Source organism: Nicotiana sylvestris, chromosome 9 (genome assembly GCF_000393655.2).
Source record: "Nicotiana sylvestris chromosome 9, ASM39365v2, whole genome shotgun sequence".
In the NCBI taxonomy this organism is placed as follows: domain Eukaryota; kingdom Viridiplantae; phylum Streptophyta; class Magnoliopsida; order Solanales; family Solanaceae; genus Nicotiana; species Nicotiana sylvestris.
Window position 1 is genome coordinate 130,169,491 of NC_091065.1, and position 17,799 is coordinate 130,187,289.

The window sequence follows — 17,799 nt, forward strand, 5'->3', positions numbered from 1 at the left end:
CCGAAATCACAATACGAAGTTATTGGAGCCATCAAAATACAGTTCCGGGGTCGTTTTCACAAAAGTTGGTCAACATTTTTAAGTCAAACTTCTAAGTCAAGAATCAAAGGGTCCAAATCAACCCGAAAGCTTTTCGGAACGGAACTAACCAACCCCGTAACATAAAATCATAAACACACATGTGTGAAGCATTAAAAGAAGGGTAACTAGGTGCAATTACACAAAACGACTGATCGGGTCATTAAACCGCCCAAGCCCAAATTTCTCTTTGCAATCGCGAGAGTATCTTCGCGATCGCAAAGCACAAAGTACCAGACACCAGCAACTGTTGAATACCAGCAAATTTCTAAGTCCAAAATGGTTCGTAGCCTATCCAAAACTCACCTGAGCCCCTCGGGCTCCAAATCAAACATGCGCATAGGTGTAATAACATTATACGAATTTGCTCGCATGATCAAAATACCAAAAAACACCTAGAATTACGAATCGGACGTCAAAATGCTTGAAATTTCAAAAAAAAACTCAAGAACTTCTAAAATCACAACCAAGCGTCTGAATCCTATCAATCTAACTCCAATGTGTACCAAAATTTGCAAACAAGTTTCAAATAACAAAACGGACAAGTACCAAGTCGCAGAACCAAAATCCGAACCCAATAGCCATAAAGTCAACCTATAATCATACCTCGGAGGTTTCCAAACCTTCAAATTACTACCTTTCGGCAAATAAGTCAAATCAACTTAGGGACTTCCGAATTCAATTCTGAGCATACACCCAAGTCTATAATCACGGTACGAACCCACCGGGATCGTCAAAATACCGATCCTGTGTCGTTTACATAAAATATTAACTGTAGTCAACTCATATTATTTTTAAAGCCAAAAATCATATTTTCATCGAATTTTCGCATAAAATCTTTCTAGAAAAAGACACGGACTGCGTAGGCAAATTGAAAAATATTAAATGGAGCTAATAGAGATCTCGAAACACGGAAATAAGGGTTAGTACTCAAAATGACCTATGGGGTCATCACACATTTAGACACCTAAACTTAGGGGTGTTCCAATGAGAATTTACACTACACGAACTTTGTTCCAATTGGACACTCTTTTGACTATTAGCGAAACTTACAAAGTGTGTGCAATAAACTCGCTGCTGACGTGGCAAATGCAAATAAAATGAGGACATATATCTTTTTGAGTAAAAAAGGGGGAAAACTATGTTAAATCTATTTAATAAATAAAATAAAAATAACATTCTCAAAAAGAAAAGAAAAACTTAATTTACACTCAATCAGAAAAGAACACAATACAAAAATGATACATTGGCGTTCTGGAAATCAGTGTTCTTGGTGTTCTTCAATGCCTTCATGCGTGTTCTTGTTCCAACCACGATTTTAATCCAAGATTTTAAGAGAAACTCCTCCACATTTGTTATAACTTTAGCTAACGATTTCCCATGAAGAAAACAGACTCACTTCAATTTTAATCAATAGGACTATTGTTGGTTCAAACTTTTGAGCTAAATCAAATGTTAGAGGCACAACAATGGTGAAAGTGGAGGAGGCAATGGTAGAAATGGTGGTGGAGAGAAAGAAGAAGAGGAAGAAGGAGGAGGAGGAGGAAAGAAAAAAGAAAAAAAAACAAAAAAAATTATTTTTTTAGGCTCTTGAGGCGCCTATATTGGGTGAAACTCACTCTATGTGTCAACTCAACAAGAAGTGCCTATTTAGAATATCTTAGTAGTGTAAGTGCTTTATAGGAATATCATTAAGTTTAAGTGTCTAAATGAAAAATCGTACCAATTTTAAGTGTGTTCAACCATTTTTATTTGAAGGAGCATGAGATGAAGTTGGTAGCAAAGGAAATGCTTTCATTGATTAATAAATTTTAATTTTTTTACTATAATTTGTTAAGTACAACTACATTTATAGAAATCCCTTATTTTTTTACACATTTCAACTTGTCACTTCTGATTGTGATATCAATAAGTTAAGATAAATTTTGTTCATCTCACTTCTAGAGGAAGTGAAAATTCTTGTATTTCTTTGGATAAAAGAACTTTATCATACAAAAACTTAAAAAAAACGTGTGATATTACGATGTCGTCGCATTAAAACTTATCGACGACGTCTTAATCCCTGTTCAATTATTCAGGGTTTTACTGCTCCAATTACAAAAGAAGTGAGAAAAACCGCAAGAGAATAATCAGTGTGAAAGTGCGAAGGACTCTCTACGGAGATGGCGGCAAGTGGTGTAACGGAGAGAAGGGGAATACCGGCGGCAGCATTTGTAGAAGACGTACTGTCGTATCTCAATGAATCTGCTCTCGATGTCAACTCTGCTCTTGCCTTCCTCCAAGAAAGGTAAGTATATGATCTGTTTCCTAGCTAATTTTATTGTTTTTATTACTTGAGATCAAATCAAGGTCAGAGATTACGTGTACTGCAGAGTTTTAAATTCAGCTTATGAGTCCTTTTTTTTTGTTTGGTTTCTGTTTTGTGTTGTTTACTTGAATTAGGAGTTAGTTGTCTGCTATGATGTTAAAAGTTTCAATCTTTAGGGATCTTATGATTGCTTGAAAATGTCATTTACATATATTTTCGAAGTGTTTTGGCATGAGTATATGCGTTCCTTCTTTTTATTTACTTCAAGGTTTGCTTGATTAGATATTACTCAGTTCTTTTCTATGATGTGAGAGTTCGATTCTTTAGGAATTCTAGAAATTCTGGGATAATTGTTGTGACTTAAAGTTTGAGCAAACCAAGTTTGGTGGCTAGGTGTAATGGAGAGTTTTGACTTCAGTTTAGGAATTTCTTTGGTTTTTTTTTTATTGTGTTAATTTTTCTTCAGGGTTCCTTAATTAGAAAATAGTTCTTTGCTATGATTTGAAAGTTTCATTCTTTAGGGTACTGGAGATTGCTTCTCCCATATATATATATATATATATATATATATATATATATATATATATATTTTCTTGAGAATGGTAATAGTTTTATATATAGAAGAGTGCACTATACAAGTTGTAAAGTTACCCGAAATTACATAGTAAAATACAAGAGTAGGTCCTATCTGTATGCCTTCTTACAAATAGTCTAGGACTTCAAAAATAGATTCAGCATCTTCTAAATATTCTTGCTTACACCAAAATATAACAGCACTAAACAATTCATCTTCAGCTTTTATATGGTGCTATATTTGTCTTCAAAACACCTCTGATTCCTCTCTTGTTGGGACAATCCTCCGTCTCTCTTTCTGACTTGATAAATTGCCATCTCTGCTCCAAGTTAAAAGGTAATTCACTAGAGAGAGGTAGAGTGAAATTATTAGTCCAATGCAAGAAGAAAGTGTAGAAGAAGCGGAGTAGGAAAAGTAGAGAAGATTGGCATATTAGAAAATGATTTGCAATCTGATCTACATCCATCTTTATTTTTTGATTACTAAATAAAATCAGTTTGATTACAGATATGGTAGTGTGCATCTGATCTTTCCTAATCTATGCTGTTTCGTTATTAGAATTCCATGCATTTTCTTGCTTTCTCACTTATTGAATACTGTCCTTCTAACAAGTGTTATCAAAGACGAAAAGCACAGAAAAGCTCTAAAGGTCCGTTGGGTCTTTAAGCGCAAAACACAAATAAAGTGCGGGCTTTAATCATTGTTGTAAATAGCGAGCTGTAGCGACGCGAGGCGAGGCAGCTGCACCTTTTTTGGTTTGTTGCGTTGCGAATCAGAAAAGCGAGCGCCTCTGCCTGTGTAGCGAGAGGCGCTGCGAGGCATCGCTATTTGAAAATAACGGAAGAAAAGGCAGTGATTTATACTAAAACACAAAATTAGGGCTTGGGTTTCACTTCTTCTCCTTCAGCGACGAGCAGCGACCACTTCTTCTCCTTCAGCGACAAAATGAGGGCTTGGGCTTCAACTTCTTCTTCTTCCATCATCAGCCAGGTATGTTACTTTCTTTTCTTTTCTTCTTCTTCTACTTTCTTCTTCTTCTATTTCAGCTCTAGTCGACTTCACGTCTTCACCATTTCTTTTTTCTTTTTCTTCTTCTTTCTTCAGTAGTGATCAGCTCTTTCTTCTTCTTGTCTTTTTTTTTTGCCTCTGTTTTTCTTCTTCTTTCTTTGCTCCATTTTTCTTCTTTCTTTCTTCTTTCTTTCTTTCTTTGCTCTGTTTCTTGACCAGAGCTTTATTTTCTTTTTTGGGTTCTGTTTTTCGAGATTCGACCAGAGGCAGAGCAGAGGGCCAGAGGCAGTAGCCTTTTTTTTGCTTGCTCTGATTTGTTGCTCTGTTTTTTTAATTATAGACTTATAGTTATATGTATATAACATTTTATGTTTTTGTATAAATTGTCGCTTCACATCAAAAAGACGAGTGCTTCGCTGCGCGCCTTTCGCCTCAGTGAAGCGGGCCCTCATCGCTATTTGTCGCCGCACGCTATCCTAAACACTGGCTTTATTGAAGAAAGGCGCAAAAAGAGAAAAAAAATATAAATATGTATATGTAGTCCAAGACTAATAGTTATAAGCATATATATATGGACAAAGAAATTGAATTTTTTTATGATATAAGTGAAATATCAATTGTTTAGCGTCGTCTCTTCAGGATTACAATCATTGGCAAGGAGAGCCTTGATGACGATATTGAAGCGCCCGCTAGGCGAGGCGAAGCGCTCAACATGTTTTGCGTTTCGCATTAGGGCTTAAGGACACCTTTGACAACTCTGCTTCTAACCTTACATGACATAATTATTTTACAACCTAAATGAATAAGTATACCAATTACTGAGCTCTTCAAAAAGTTTAAGGTAACGTCAAAAAGATCCTTCTTGCACTTTTTAATTTGCTTGTGCTTAATGATGCATCATCATCTATCTGAAGGACCAAGCCAAACTGTTGCATGGGGTTGGTCTAAATTGTATAAAATTCCATAAATAGATGCAAGAAGTTTGATTAAAGATATCTTTGGATTCAGTTGTTAAAGCATGAACTTTTGGCATAATGGTATTGTGCTCTATGCACCAAAAAATTGTGGATGGAACCATGGTTATCTATGGAATCATCATATGAAGTCCGTGTTCTCATATTTGAAGACAACATTGTCCTTGCTGTCACAGACATTAATACCCTCTCTGTAGTATATATAATAATGCCCTATAAGTTGTAGTTTCATTGAATAAGGATTCTCACACTATGCTAATATCAATAGAGCGCTTGCGTTTCTTGCTTGTTCTTCTAAATGTTATAGGAGTATTTATTTTGAAATGATAAAGTAGATGGGAATTGTTTTGGACAAAATTGGAAATCTATAGTTTCTTGTGTTCTTTTGTGATTTGGCTCTGTACTATGGAACTCATCTATCATAATTTTGTAATCCTATCTGTTCTGGGTGGTTGCTCTGAATATTTATCTACTAATAAGTCATAAGCCCCAGAGCCATGCATACCAGTTAGCCCCACTTGAAAACTTGTGCAAGTAGCTAGTTATTTATGTTCTCCTCTAAATATTCAAATGTATGTATGTCATTCATTTGCAGACTTCAGCAGTACAGAGTGGTTGAGATGAAACTTCTGGCTCAGCAGAGGGATCTTCAGGTACATGTTTCTGTGTTATTTAGCATTCAGTTCCATTCACAAGTAAGTCTGACCTAATGTGGGTACTGACATTTGGTTGGTATCATAGTTCTTTTGAGAAAACTTGAGTGGAGAAAGTGTTCGTCTTTCAGAATCTTTTTGGTTGATTCTTGTCATGGGAAGTTTTAGAACCACACTTAAGTTTGGCGTATATTGCTGTTGATTTCCAGGAATGTGTTAAGACTTAATGGTATGATTAGCCTTTTCATCAGATTGAAAGGAAAAATGAACTAATATGGTAATTCATGTGTTACTTTCCACATCATTTCAATTTCCCACAGTGTTCAGATAATTCATGTGTTACTTTCCGCATCATTTCAGTTTTCCATAGGTGTTCAGACTAATGTGTTATGAAGGAGGAATAAAGATTGTCCTTCTACAATTTGTTGCTTCATGTCATAGCCATGAATAGGATACCATTCTTAAGCACATGCTCAGATTACTAGTTATTTGACCAACATATGAGGATTACGGCAATTACATCACTCCGCAGATGAATGATTTTTTCTACAATTCCTGAAGGTTGGAATCTGCCTGACCTTAAAGAGAGCTTATGCGTGCAGAACTATAAAAATTGTTGGACTTCTCCACTTCTGCTAGCTTCCACGTGCCAGTATAGACTGCCTCATGCTACTAATGGGTTATTCTCAAATTTATTTTTAAAATAGAAGAGATTCTTCTTTTTAAATGTGAAGTTTCGAAATGCATTAAACATACTGGTGCCTCTACAATTATTGGACTGTTTCTAAAGATTTGTGTTGTGATACTGATTAAACGATTGCCTTTGCATGTTTGACATCTTCATATCATACTTTCATGAATGAAGTTAGATTCATGATACGTCAGAGTCATACTGAAAATGCCTCAGTTTTGCTAGGTAATGCTTTCATTTTGTTCTACTCAGATTTGTGAAGAGTTTCTCTTATCCTTATCTGCTCTATGCCAGGCAAAGATTCCTGATATAGAGAAATGCTTGGACATAGTTGCTACTTTGCAAGCTAAGAAGGACAGCGGTGAGGTTTGTTCTAGTGCTATGCTTTTAATTATTCGTTTTTATTTTTGATTTATAAAATTTTAATAGAAGTTTCGCCACTCTTTGATACATGCACGTTATCTGGTGGTTGCATCAAATCATTTTGACTACTATTTATTCAGGACAAAATAGTCTGTTAACTTGCCTGATTTCATGTTTGCAACATTTGAAAATGAATTTTCTTAAGTGGAGAAATAATAGTTCTATCATCCTTATATCAAAAATAATAATCCTAGCTCTATCATCCTTATCAACCATAATAATTCTAGTTCTATCATCCTTATCAAGAATAATAATTCTATCATAGAATGGTTAAACAAATCAACATTTTTACTCCTTTCTTACAGTAGATAGTTTTACTGAGGTGTTGGAGACCATTTTTCCATATTAGCTAAATTTTGGGACTTGAAGTGACTGCATAAGATACCGACTGGTGGATTTGGTAACCCGATGTTCCCCTTTAATCCTGATAGTTAAATTAGCCTATTTCCATCTCTAACATGAGCCACCTTACCGACGGATTAGAACGGAGATGTTAATAGCGCTGCAAGGATTCAATGAACATGAGCTGAAAGAAGTTCACGATTTGGGAGAGCTGTGTATTACTATATAATTTGTGTTTTCATTGGCTTGTGGCATCCTATTGAATAAAGATGTTGTCAATTTGATTTTATGTTTACCTCAATAACGTTACGTGAAGTGCACAAAGACCACCAAACTCTACACAGTTCCATTAAGGAACAAATCTTTTTGGCCAAATACATACACGGCCCCTTAAACTTGCCTGTCATTTTCATTTAGGGACTTGATCTCGAGCTAGTACCTATTGACACCTAAACTCCTCCAAATTCGTACCTATTAAACACATTTTGCTGCCATGGCAAGGTATGTATTTTACACTCTTTGAGCGCGTTCAATATCCATTTTTTTTTTTTTTTCTGTTTCTGTTTTTCCATTCTTTTTCTTTTCCTCTTATTTTCGTCTTGTCCGGTGACCCACATTGGCAGAAATTTTCATGGCCGGTGGCAAGTTCGATGGCTTGCTTGCAAAACTCGCTTCTTACTTCTCCACCATAACACCACCATCAAAAACCTCATATCTTCTCCACCATTTCCAACACCACCATGATCAACCACCATTAACATCTTTTTCACCATAGCCACGTCGTTCCTATCTGCCATTTTGGGGTCAGTCATAATCATTGAGGGATTCGAACTAATCACTCTCACGTATACCCTTTTTCTCTAAGTGCCTTACAAGCTTGAGTCCTTGATTAATAAAGCATCAAGCTTGTCTGAGCACCATTGGCCTTGTACCCAGTATCAAAATCTTTTATATATCAAATCTTTATTTCCCAATTTCTGCTTCCCAAGAACCCCATTGTTATGGTCACGCAGAATGGATCTTGTCACAGGGCGATTCATTGGAAAGTCTGTGTTGAACAGATCCTTTCCCTTGTTTCTATTCCGTGAGCGACCTATTTTGATAACAACAAATAAGCTCGTTAAAGGGAGCCTATAACCTTAGAACTCGTTAGAGAGAGTCCCAGATCTCTTGTTTTTAATATAATCTTTTTCCCCTTTTCTTTATTCCTTCTGTCTCTTTAAATAGAGTCTTATTACAAAGCTATTAAGCATAACTAGGAGTCTACGGATATAAGAAATCTACTAAATTAAGAATTCTAGTAAAATTAAACTACTGACTATTTAAATACCCACAAATATCTGTCAGGTGCATCTTTATTCCTATCTACTTATCCTCTTTGACGTTGCTATTTTCCTCAACTCTAGGGCCCCGCCTTGCTTAAACTTTACCTACGAATGAGTCTGTAACATTACCCCCCTCCTCTTTAAAGAGCTTGTCCTCAAGCTCGAAGTCTGGATAAGCATTACGAAAATGTTCAACATCCTCCCAAGTAGCATCGGACAAATCAAACCCACACCAGTGCACTAAGAGTTCCCAAGTTCCTCGATTAAGACGAGCTCGTAGAACAGAACAAGGCATAGGAACAACTCGACCATCCTCTAGTGGTGGCAGAATCGGAGGAACTGCAGGAGCAGCACCCTTAATAGCTTTAAGGAGGGATACATGAAATACATTATGCAACTTACAGTCACTGGGCAGCTGTAACTCATACGCAACTTCCCCTATTCGCCGCAACACAGGAAAAGGCCCAAAGAACCGAGGTGCAAGCTTATGGCATAGTTGACCTGCAACAGATTTTTGACGATAAGGATGTAAACACAGCCAAACTATTGAACCTGGCTCATATGCTACCTCACGGTGACCTTTGTCATAATATTCTTTCATCCTAACTTGAGCTTGTTGCAACTTGCTGCGAATGTCAAGCAGAACTAAATCACGATCCATCAACGCATTGTCAATATCCTCTACTCGTGAAGAACCAGCCACATAGGACAATAGACGAGGAGGATCTCGGCCATAAACAACCTTAAAGGGAGTTGTTTGCAATGCAGTATGAAAGGAAGTATTATAGCAATACTCTGCCCAAGGCAACCAATCAACCCACTTCTTCGGATAATCCCCAACCAAGCAACGCAAATACATTTCAATAGTACGATTCACAACTTCAGTTTGGCCATCAGTCTGAGGGTGATAAGCAGAAGAGAATGCCAACTTTGTTCCACATAGACGAAACAATTCTCTCCAAAATGTGCTTGTAAAAATCACATCCCTGTCACAAGTAATCGATTCGGGTATCCCATGCAAACGAACAATATTCTCAAAGAAAACATGGGCAACACGGGTTGCATTGTAAGGGTGAGACATGGGTATGAAGTGTGCATATTTGGAAAAACGATCGACTACCACAAATAATACTGTTTTGCCCCAAGCCTTTGGTAAGCCATCAATGAAGTCCATTGAGATATCAGCCCATACCTGCTCAGGAAGTGCAAGTGGCTGTAGTAAACCTGCAGGGCTCAGATGTTCAGCCTTGTTGCGTTGACAAACTGGACAAGCAGCGACATAATTCCCAATAACCGACTTCATACTTTCCAGTAGAAATCTTGTCGTATGCGCTGCAATGTTTTCTGTACCCCTTCATGGGCATTATCATGATATCCTGACAGAATAGTAGCAATCAATTGGGAAGAAGGCAGCAAGTAGATACGGCCTTTATAAAATAGTAGCCCGTCTTTGATTGACCAGGAAGCATCAAGTTCTTGACGAAGCACTTGTTGGACTAATTCTTGCAAGGAAGCGTCATTGCGTATCTCTTCTCTAATCGCATCAAGCAGTAGTACACGTGGTTGGCTGATGGCATACAATAATTCCTCCTTACCAGGACGACGTGACAAGGCATCAGCAGCCTTATTCAAGTGGCCTGCCTTATACTCCACACAAAAATCAAACCCCATAAGCTTGCTAATCCAATGTTGTTGAGGTGAAGTGGTAAGTCGTTGTTCCAACAAATATTTAAGGCTATAGTGGTCTGTGCGAATCAAGAAAGACCTGCCCCATAGATAAGGGCGCCAATGTTGCACTGCTTTAGCCAAGCCAATTAATTCTCGCTCATATGCAGCCAATTTAAAGTGACGAGCTGCCAGTTGTCGACTGAAAAAAGCAATAGGATGTCCATTCTGTTGCAACACTGCTCCAATGCCACCTCCCGAGGCATCACATTCAATTATAAATGGATCATTAAAATTTGGTAATTGTAAAACAGGAGCAGTTGCAAGTGCTTTTTTAAGAGTGTCAAAAGAAGTCAAAGATGTGTCATCCCACTGGAACAAATTTCTTTTAAGCATGTTAGTTAAAGGGGCTGCTAACTGACTGTAATTTCTTATAAATTTACGGTAATAACCCGCTAAGCCCAAGAATCCGCGCAAGGTAGTGGTGGACTGTGGTTGAGGCCAATCAATGATAGCCTGAACCTTGTTTGTGTCTGCTGCCACGCCTGTTTCAGACACCACATGGCCAAGATATGCTACTTGGGTCTCTCCAAAAGAACATTTGGATCTCTTGACATAAAGGTTATGAGCACGCAATAACTCAAAAACGATGCCAATATGAGTGAGATGATCATCCCATGTCTTGCTATATATTAAAATGTCGTCAAAGAAAACCAACACAAACTGACGCAAGTGTGGTTTAAATACCTCATTCATTAGTGCTTGAAATGTTGATGGAGCGTTGGACAATCCAAACGGCATAACCAAAAATTCAAAGTGGTCATGATGCGTGCGAAAAGCTGTCTTCTCAATGTCTAGGGGATCCATGCGGACCTGATGATAGCCCGACTTCAAATCTAGCTTCGTGAAGTATCTGGACTCGTACAATTCGTCTAATAATTCATCCACCACTGGAATGAGAAATTTATCCTTCACTGTCTTGGCATTGAGCTCACGATAATCAACACAAAAACGCCAAGTTCCATCATGCTTACGAACCAATAAAACTGGAGATGAGAAGGGTGATCTACTAGGCCGAATGATTCCTTGTCTTAACATATCTGCACGCTGTTTTTCTATCTCATCTTTCTGCAAATGAGGGTACCGGTATGGTCGAACTACCACTGGTTTGGAACCAGGTAATAAGCAAATGCGATGATCACAATTTCGCATAGGAGGCAGCCCAGTAGGCTCTTGAAATAAGTCAGCAAATTCAGCCAAGACCTGCTCCAGTTTGCTGTGGTGCTCATCTAAATCATGCAATAATTGAAGCTGCAATTTCGAACAGGTTTGCTGCCCTTGAAAGACGACTTGTTTCCCATTTGAAGTAAAACTCATTTCAAGTGTAACGAAGTCCCAAAGAATGGGGCCCAATGTTTGTAACCAAATCACCCCTAAAACAATGTCAAAGCCATCTAACGGAATAACAAAGAAGTCAGCTTCAAAGTTTTGGTTATCAATATAGAAGGATACTGATGGGCAAGTTCCTTTGCTGTAAACTTTTTCTCCTTTAGCCACTGATACTTTGGCACTTGTCCCAGGCTGTACTTGCATCCCCAAGTGTTGCGCTGCTGTGTAACTTATGAAATTGTGTGTGCTGCCCGAGTCAACCAGGCTCAACAATGGTTGACCTTTCATGATTGCTAGTAACTGCATTGTTCTTGCGTTCTTCTGTCCCGTGATGGCATATAAGGAAATTTCAGGTTCTTGTGCATCTTTATGGTCAGGTTCTTCATCATCCAGATCAGCAAGCTCCAACCAAAATAGCTTCTTACATTGATGCCCAATCGAATACAATTCGTCACAATTATAACACAATCCCTTTGCCCTTCTCTCTGCCATTTCAGTTCGTGACAACTTCTTTATGAAAGGAGCAGATGAACTTACCAACTTTGGTTCAGTAATACCACCTGGTGCATTGCTGCCCTTTGGAGTTGGAATTGTTGAACTTGTAGTAGTACTGAAATAGCCTTTAGTCCCTTGCCAAGTCTCCCTTCGAGAAGATGTTGCCCACACTAACTTCTGTTTCTTTTCAAAAGCTCGAGCTATATTCATGGCATGAACCAAATCTGGTGGACTACGCATTTCAACATCAAGCCGAATGGAATCGATCAGCTCGACAGTGAAAAGACTAACTTGCTGGCCAACACGAACACACTTACTGGCCCTAGCTAACCGTTCTTGAAATTGGCGCTGATATTCTTCAATTGAGCCTGTTTGCTTAAGGTTAACCAGATCACCTAGTGGATTACTGCCCAGTGGAGGCCCAAACCTGAGAGCACAATATTCTTTGAATTCAGACCAATCAACAGAGGGATACTCTTGTTCCACTTGATGATACCATAATTGTGCCTCACCTAAAAGATGGAATGCTGCCAATCCCACCTTATCTACTTCATTTGTTCTCTGATTGGAGAAGAATTTCTCACAACGGTGTACCCAAATCAATGGGTCTTCAGATCCGTCAAAAGTAGGAAAATCCAGCTTAGTGTACCTTGGTACTACACTATTTCCTGTCAGCTGATTAGGCCGATTCTCTGGTCTGTAGGGTTGGTTACCTACATTGCTGCTTGCTCCAGCATCAGAATCCTTTCCTTGATTTTTGTTAAACCCAACAATGAACTCCTGCAATTGTAACGATAATTGTTGCAGCTGATTAACCATCCTTGATTCAGATTGTGCCACTGCTTCTGTTATTCGTGCTTCGTTGGCAGCTTGCGCCTCTTGAAGGAGAGCTTGTAACTCTTCACGTTTGCTTGGATCGCCCATAGTGTTTGGCTCTGATACCAAGTTGTTATGGTCACGCAGAATGGATCTTGTCACAGGGCGATTCACTGGAAAGTCTGTGTTGAATAGATCCTTTCCCTTGTTTCTATTCCGTGAGCGACCTATTTTGATAACAACAAATAAGCTCGTTAAAGGGAGCCTATAACCTTAGAACTCGTTAGAGAGGGTCCCAGATCTCTTGTTTTTAATATAATCTTTTTCCCCTTTTCTTTATTCCTTCTGTCTCTTTAAATAGAGTCTTATTACAAAGCTATTAAGCATAACTAGGAGTCTACGGATATAAGAAATCTACTAAATTAAGAATTCTAGTAAAATTAAACTACTGACTATTTAAATACCCACAAATATCTGTCAGGTGCATCTTTATTCCTATCTACTTATCCTCTTTGACGTTGCTATTTTCCTCAACTCGAGGGCCCCGCCTTGCATAAACTTTACCTACGAATGAGTCTATAACACCCATTTTTCGTATCGTTCATTGTAGTGACTGTAGATTGATTTGAGAAATAAGCTGGCAACAAATGACTTTCCGCCACCAGCTCCTCGCCGTGTTGGCCAGTATCATTCCCACTCCACCAGTTCTGACACACAACACAACCACTCTTCCAGAAAACATTTTAGGTAGCTAGACGAGCTTGTATAGAAATACTGTGGAACTCTTGAGAGAAAGAGGATTCGGAATTGGGACTGGGTCTGTTAGACAATTGATGAAAGTGGTAGAAGATGAACAAAGGGGAGTAGGGATAGGGTGGTTCTCTTGACATGTCAACTTTTTCGACGGGTATTTTTCTTATTGGCGACATTTTCCACTTCACATGCATTTAATCCACGCGCTTTGTTTTGTCTATACTCTATAAGCTGTGAAAGATGTATTTAATAGGTGCAGTTTTTGAGGAGTTTATGTGTTCAATAGGTACTAGCTCAAGTCTAGGTGTCTAAATGAAAAAGTCGGGCTTTAAGGAGCCGCTTATGTATTTGGCCAATCCTTTTTATTGTGCCTATTGAGCTATCAAAACGTGAACAACAACAATAACAACAACGACCCAGTAAAATCCCACTAGTGGGGGTTTGAGGAGGGTAGTGTGTACCAGACCTTACCCTTACCCCGAAGGAGTAGAGAGGCTGTTTCCGATGCTATCAAAACGTGAAATGATATCAATTTGACCTTTTTGGGAATTAATGCAGGTATTAATTCAGTTACACTGAGACTTAAAGAGCTGACCTCTTATTGTTGGGATCACTTTGCGCGTCATTGTTTGAAGCGCACTCCTCTGTTGCTTCACCCATGAAGCAAGAACCCCTCGTTGTGCATCACTTGATCGCTTTACGAGCCAAATGGATAGCTTCTTAACATTGTTTCTTTGCTACCTTTGCCTTTTGGGAACAGCCACACTACTGTATCAACTCATTTGCACTTCATTCTAGTCTCTCTCTTGCTGTGTTTATTACCACTACGGGGTTCTTCAACTATTTCATTCATTCCGCCGTTGTTCCCTGCTGCACCTGTGCAAAGGACGGAGTTTAATTTATCTGAGGAATGTATTATTTTTGGCCTGTACCTACTACCTTCATTTATTTCTCTCCATCTCCTCTCAGAGTCACTCGCTAATTCTATTGCAGTTTACTTCTTTGCATTGGGCTCCAATGCTGCTGGCTATTTGAGAAACATAGAAAGCTTTTATCCTCTTACGCCTAGTAAACCCTTCATTGAGCTTAATTTAGCAAATTTTAAATGAATGCCCCTTCAATCCCCCTGCAATCCCCCTGCAATCCACATCTACTACTATACTGTCACGTTGGATTCAGGGCCGAAGACTCTAATTTATCTCTCTATTTGGATGGTTTTTAATTGCTTTGTTATCCCCATATTATGTTTGATGAGATGTTTTTGTCACTGCATAAAGTCTATTGGGATATCTTTTATTTTATTGATCATGTTATTCAAATAGTTCTATATTTGCTTTCGAATGGATGTTCAATAAATGGCCACATTGCGGATACCATAAAAAAAAAAAAAGGGCAGCCCGGTGCACAAAGCATCCTGCATTCACGCAGGTTTGGGGAAGGGCCACACCCCCTTGGGGTGTGATGTAGACAACCTACCCTAACACAAGCATTAGTGGCTGCTTCTACGGCTTGAACCCGTGACCTACAAGTTACGGAGACAACTTTACCGTTGCTCCAAGGCTTCCCTTCACTTTGTGGACACCATATCTTTAAGAATTCAATTTGTGTATTTTAAATGCTTAACTGATCGAAAATTGGAGAAACTTTTGTTAATTGGTCTCTGGGGTACTTCACTTGTGAATTGAAAAAGAATTGAACAAACTCTGGATGTGTATTCTGAAGTGTCTGGTACAGGTATGCTCAATTATAATAGCTCTTTTTGATGTATTTAGAAGGTTGAGGTACCATACCACTGTTACATCTGAACAAGAATGGGTATCAACGCTAATGAAAAATCTATGTAATAAAGTTAGGCCCCATTTATGTTTCCATAATATATAAATTATTTGACATATCCTGGCATTAATTTTATTCCTCAGATTGGCTGCTTGGTTGCAGGCACTAATTGCTGATTTTGAAGTGTCAGAAGGGATATATTCTCGGGCAAGAATTAAAGAATCTGATTCGGTGTGCCTATGGCTTGGCGCAAATGTCATGTTGGAGTATTCATGTGAAGAGGTATCTGATTGGTTGTTGAAATGAGGCCCTTTTGTAGCCTTGAGTACTGGGATTTTATAGTGCTAATCGAGAGATATCATTGCATGTTTGATGGAGCAGGCTACCATCCTCCTTAAAAGAAATTTGGAAAATGCAAAAGCTAGCTTAGAAGTTCTGGTTGCGGATTTGCAATTTTTGAGGGATCAAGTGACAATTACTCAGGTCAGTTCTGCTTTAACTCTTATCTTGGACTGTAACTTGGCAGTGTTTCACTTGCAATCAATTGTCTCGTCTGGTAGTTAGTTTTTAATTACTTCTCACTCATGTTGCATATGCTAGGCAAGAAAATTGATTTGGTTTAAGCCCTCTGCCAAATAAATAATACTTTCTCCGTCCCAATTTATGTGACAGTTTTTCCTTTTTAGTCTGTCCCAAAAAGAATGTCACCTTTCTGTATTTAGAAACAATTAACTTCTCGTCTTGTCCGTGCCTAGTCAAACATTGCCACATAAATTGGGATTGGGATGGAGGGAGTAATAATTTTGCTTTGTGAATACCTGTGCATGTGCGTAATGCTGGAAGCAAGAGCAATTTAAGCACAAGCTTTTAGTAGTTGCTAGTATTGGTTCTTTTGTTTATTCTTCACATCTGCATAATTCCAGCCACCAGTTCTTTGCTTATTCTTTAAGCTTCTGTTTCTCAGGTCACGATTGCCCGAGTATACAACTGGGACGTGCATCAACGTAAACTTAGACAAGCTGCCAGTCCAAAAGAATCATGAGAAACATGTATGTTGGTTGATAGAAGTGGCGTGGTGCTCACTTTTGCTGCCAAGAGTACGATTCAGATCTTTCTTGTTCATCATTTTAGGTTGCTTCTTGACTCTCCTCTAGGAGGATCCTGAATTTGTTCAGACTGTCAGTTGTTTGGCTTGTACCAATTTTGTAAGACAGCAAATATTTGTTGGTGAGTTCGTGCATTTACTTGATGGTTAGGATCTAAAATGTAATGATTCAATTGTTGTGAGGATTGTTAAATCATGGTATCACCATGTCTATGTTGTTTCTAACGGATTAGCCTTGTTTGAGCCATTGTACTGCTGTATAATTTAAGCAATACCAGGTCTTTGGAAGATGCTGCCTACCTTAAACTATGAAAGAGCGAGATCTGTTTGAAGATGTATCTGACTGCAGCTTTAGTCTGTAGAATGAGTTGGAGAAAATTCTTAACTGCAATCAGCCTTATTCTCTTTTTGGTATGTATGTATAATTCACCTGAGCAGCATGAAAGTGCCGATGATACAAAAGTACATAGGACTGTCTCTCTTCAACTCGAGGATTAATTGAGTTCATCATTGTGTCAGAAATGACTTACAGTTTTTAAACTGCACCAAAAAGCCAAAAACTGTAAACATCTAAATTTTTATCTTTCCTTCTGAGCATTTAGTGTTTCTTTCTCTCCGAACTTTGCAATGCATACAGAAGGTGGTAGTAAGGCTGCGTAGAATAGACCCTTGTGGTCCGGCCCTTCTCCTGATCCCGCTCATAGTGGGAGCTTAGTGTACCGGGCTGCCCTTTTTATCGGCTTACTAAGTTTTACTCTCGGCAGTTATTTATAAGCTTCCTCTAAGGGCCCTGCACCGCCCCATGGTACTCCTAAGAGATGAAGGAATAGCTCCAGATTTGATTTTAGCGCTTTCCATTTCTTGAAGACAATATAGAATCAAATGGTTTATTGCCTCAGTTGAATATTCACATATTAATACTATCTGCTACAAAATCTAATTCATTTGCAGAATATCCACAGTTAAACATGCTTCACGGATAACAATCCTACCAAAGCAGATGACTTTTACAGGAGCTTTATACTTGTACAAGTGTTTACCACCAAAAGTTTGTAGCAAGAAATGACAGTAAAAAGCATCCATTTTTCCCTTTCCAATTCTGTAAGTAGAAGAACGGCAAAGCTGCCCATTTCCCAATGATCATGGAAGTTTTCCTCAAGCCTATGTGCCTTAGGCCAGACAGAAAGGGGAAGGGGGAGTAATATTCAGATTCAGATTCACAGTATGCGTATGAGGTGCCTTGACATAAAGTTGTTGGTGGCACATACTTGATTCTTGCTGTGACTACAAATGTTGTAATTGTACTCTGTAGCTTTTACTATTGATTGGATACTGAAACAGATGCATTTATGTCCTTGGTTATTGCTGAATATGCCTGGTCTTTGAAATTGTCCAAAGTCATTTTCATTAAAGAAAAAAGCTGC

At 38.5% G+C, this 17,799-nt stretch overlaps 1 protein-coding gene across 1 annotated transcript; it reads left to right on the forward strand.

The window, feature by feature from the left end:
* The first annotated feature begins 2,088 nt into the window (after positions 1-2,088).
* On the forward strand, positions 2,089-16,663 carry LOC104230994 (prefoldin subunit 3-like). The gene is made up of 6 exons (XM_070155742.1): positions 2,089-2,365; positions 5,538-5,595; positions 6,581-6,652; positions 15,433-15,552; positions 15,652-15,753; positions 16,235-16,663. The coding sequence occupies exons 1-6, from the start codon at positions 2,241-2,243 to the stop codon at positions 16,310-16,312; spliced, it is 555 nt and encodes a 184-aa protein (XP_070011843.1). The 5' UTR covers positions 2,089-2,240; the 3' UTR covers positions 16,313-16,663.
* The last annotated feature ends 1,136 nt before the right edge of the window (positions 16,664-17,799 follow it).

Bases quoted from the DNA above. Each gene is read 5' to 3' on its own strand.
- LOC104230994 (XM_070155742.1), top strand. From the start codon at position 2,241: ATGGCGGCAAGTGGTGTAACGGAGAGAAGGGGAATACCGGCGGCAGCA. The intron at 2,366-5,537 runs GTAAGTATATGA...ATTCATTTGCAG, and splicing joins CTTGCCTTCCTCCAAGAAAG to ACTTCAGCAGTACAGAGTGG. The intron at 6,653-15,432 runs GTTTGTTCTAGT...GCTTGGTTGCAG, and splicing joins CTAAGAAGGACAGCGGTGAG to GCACTAATTGCTGATTTTGA.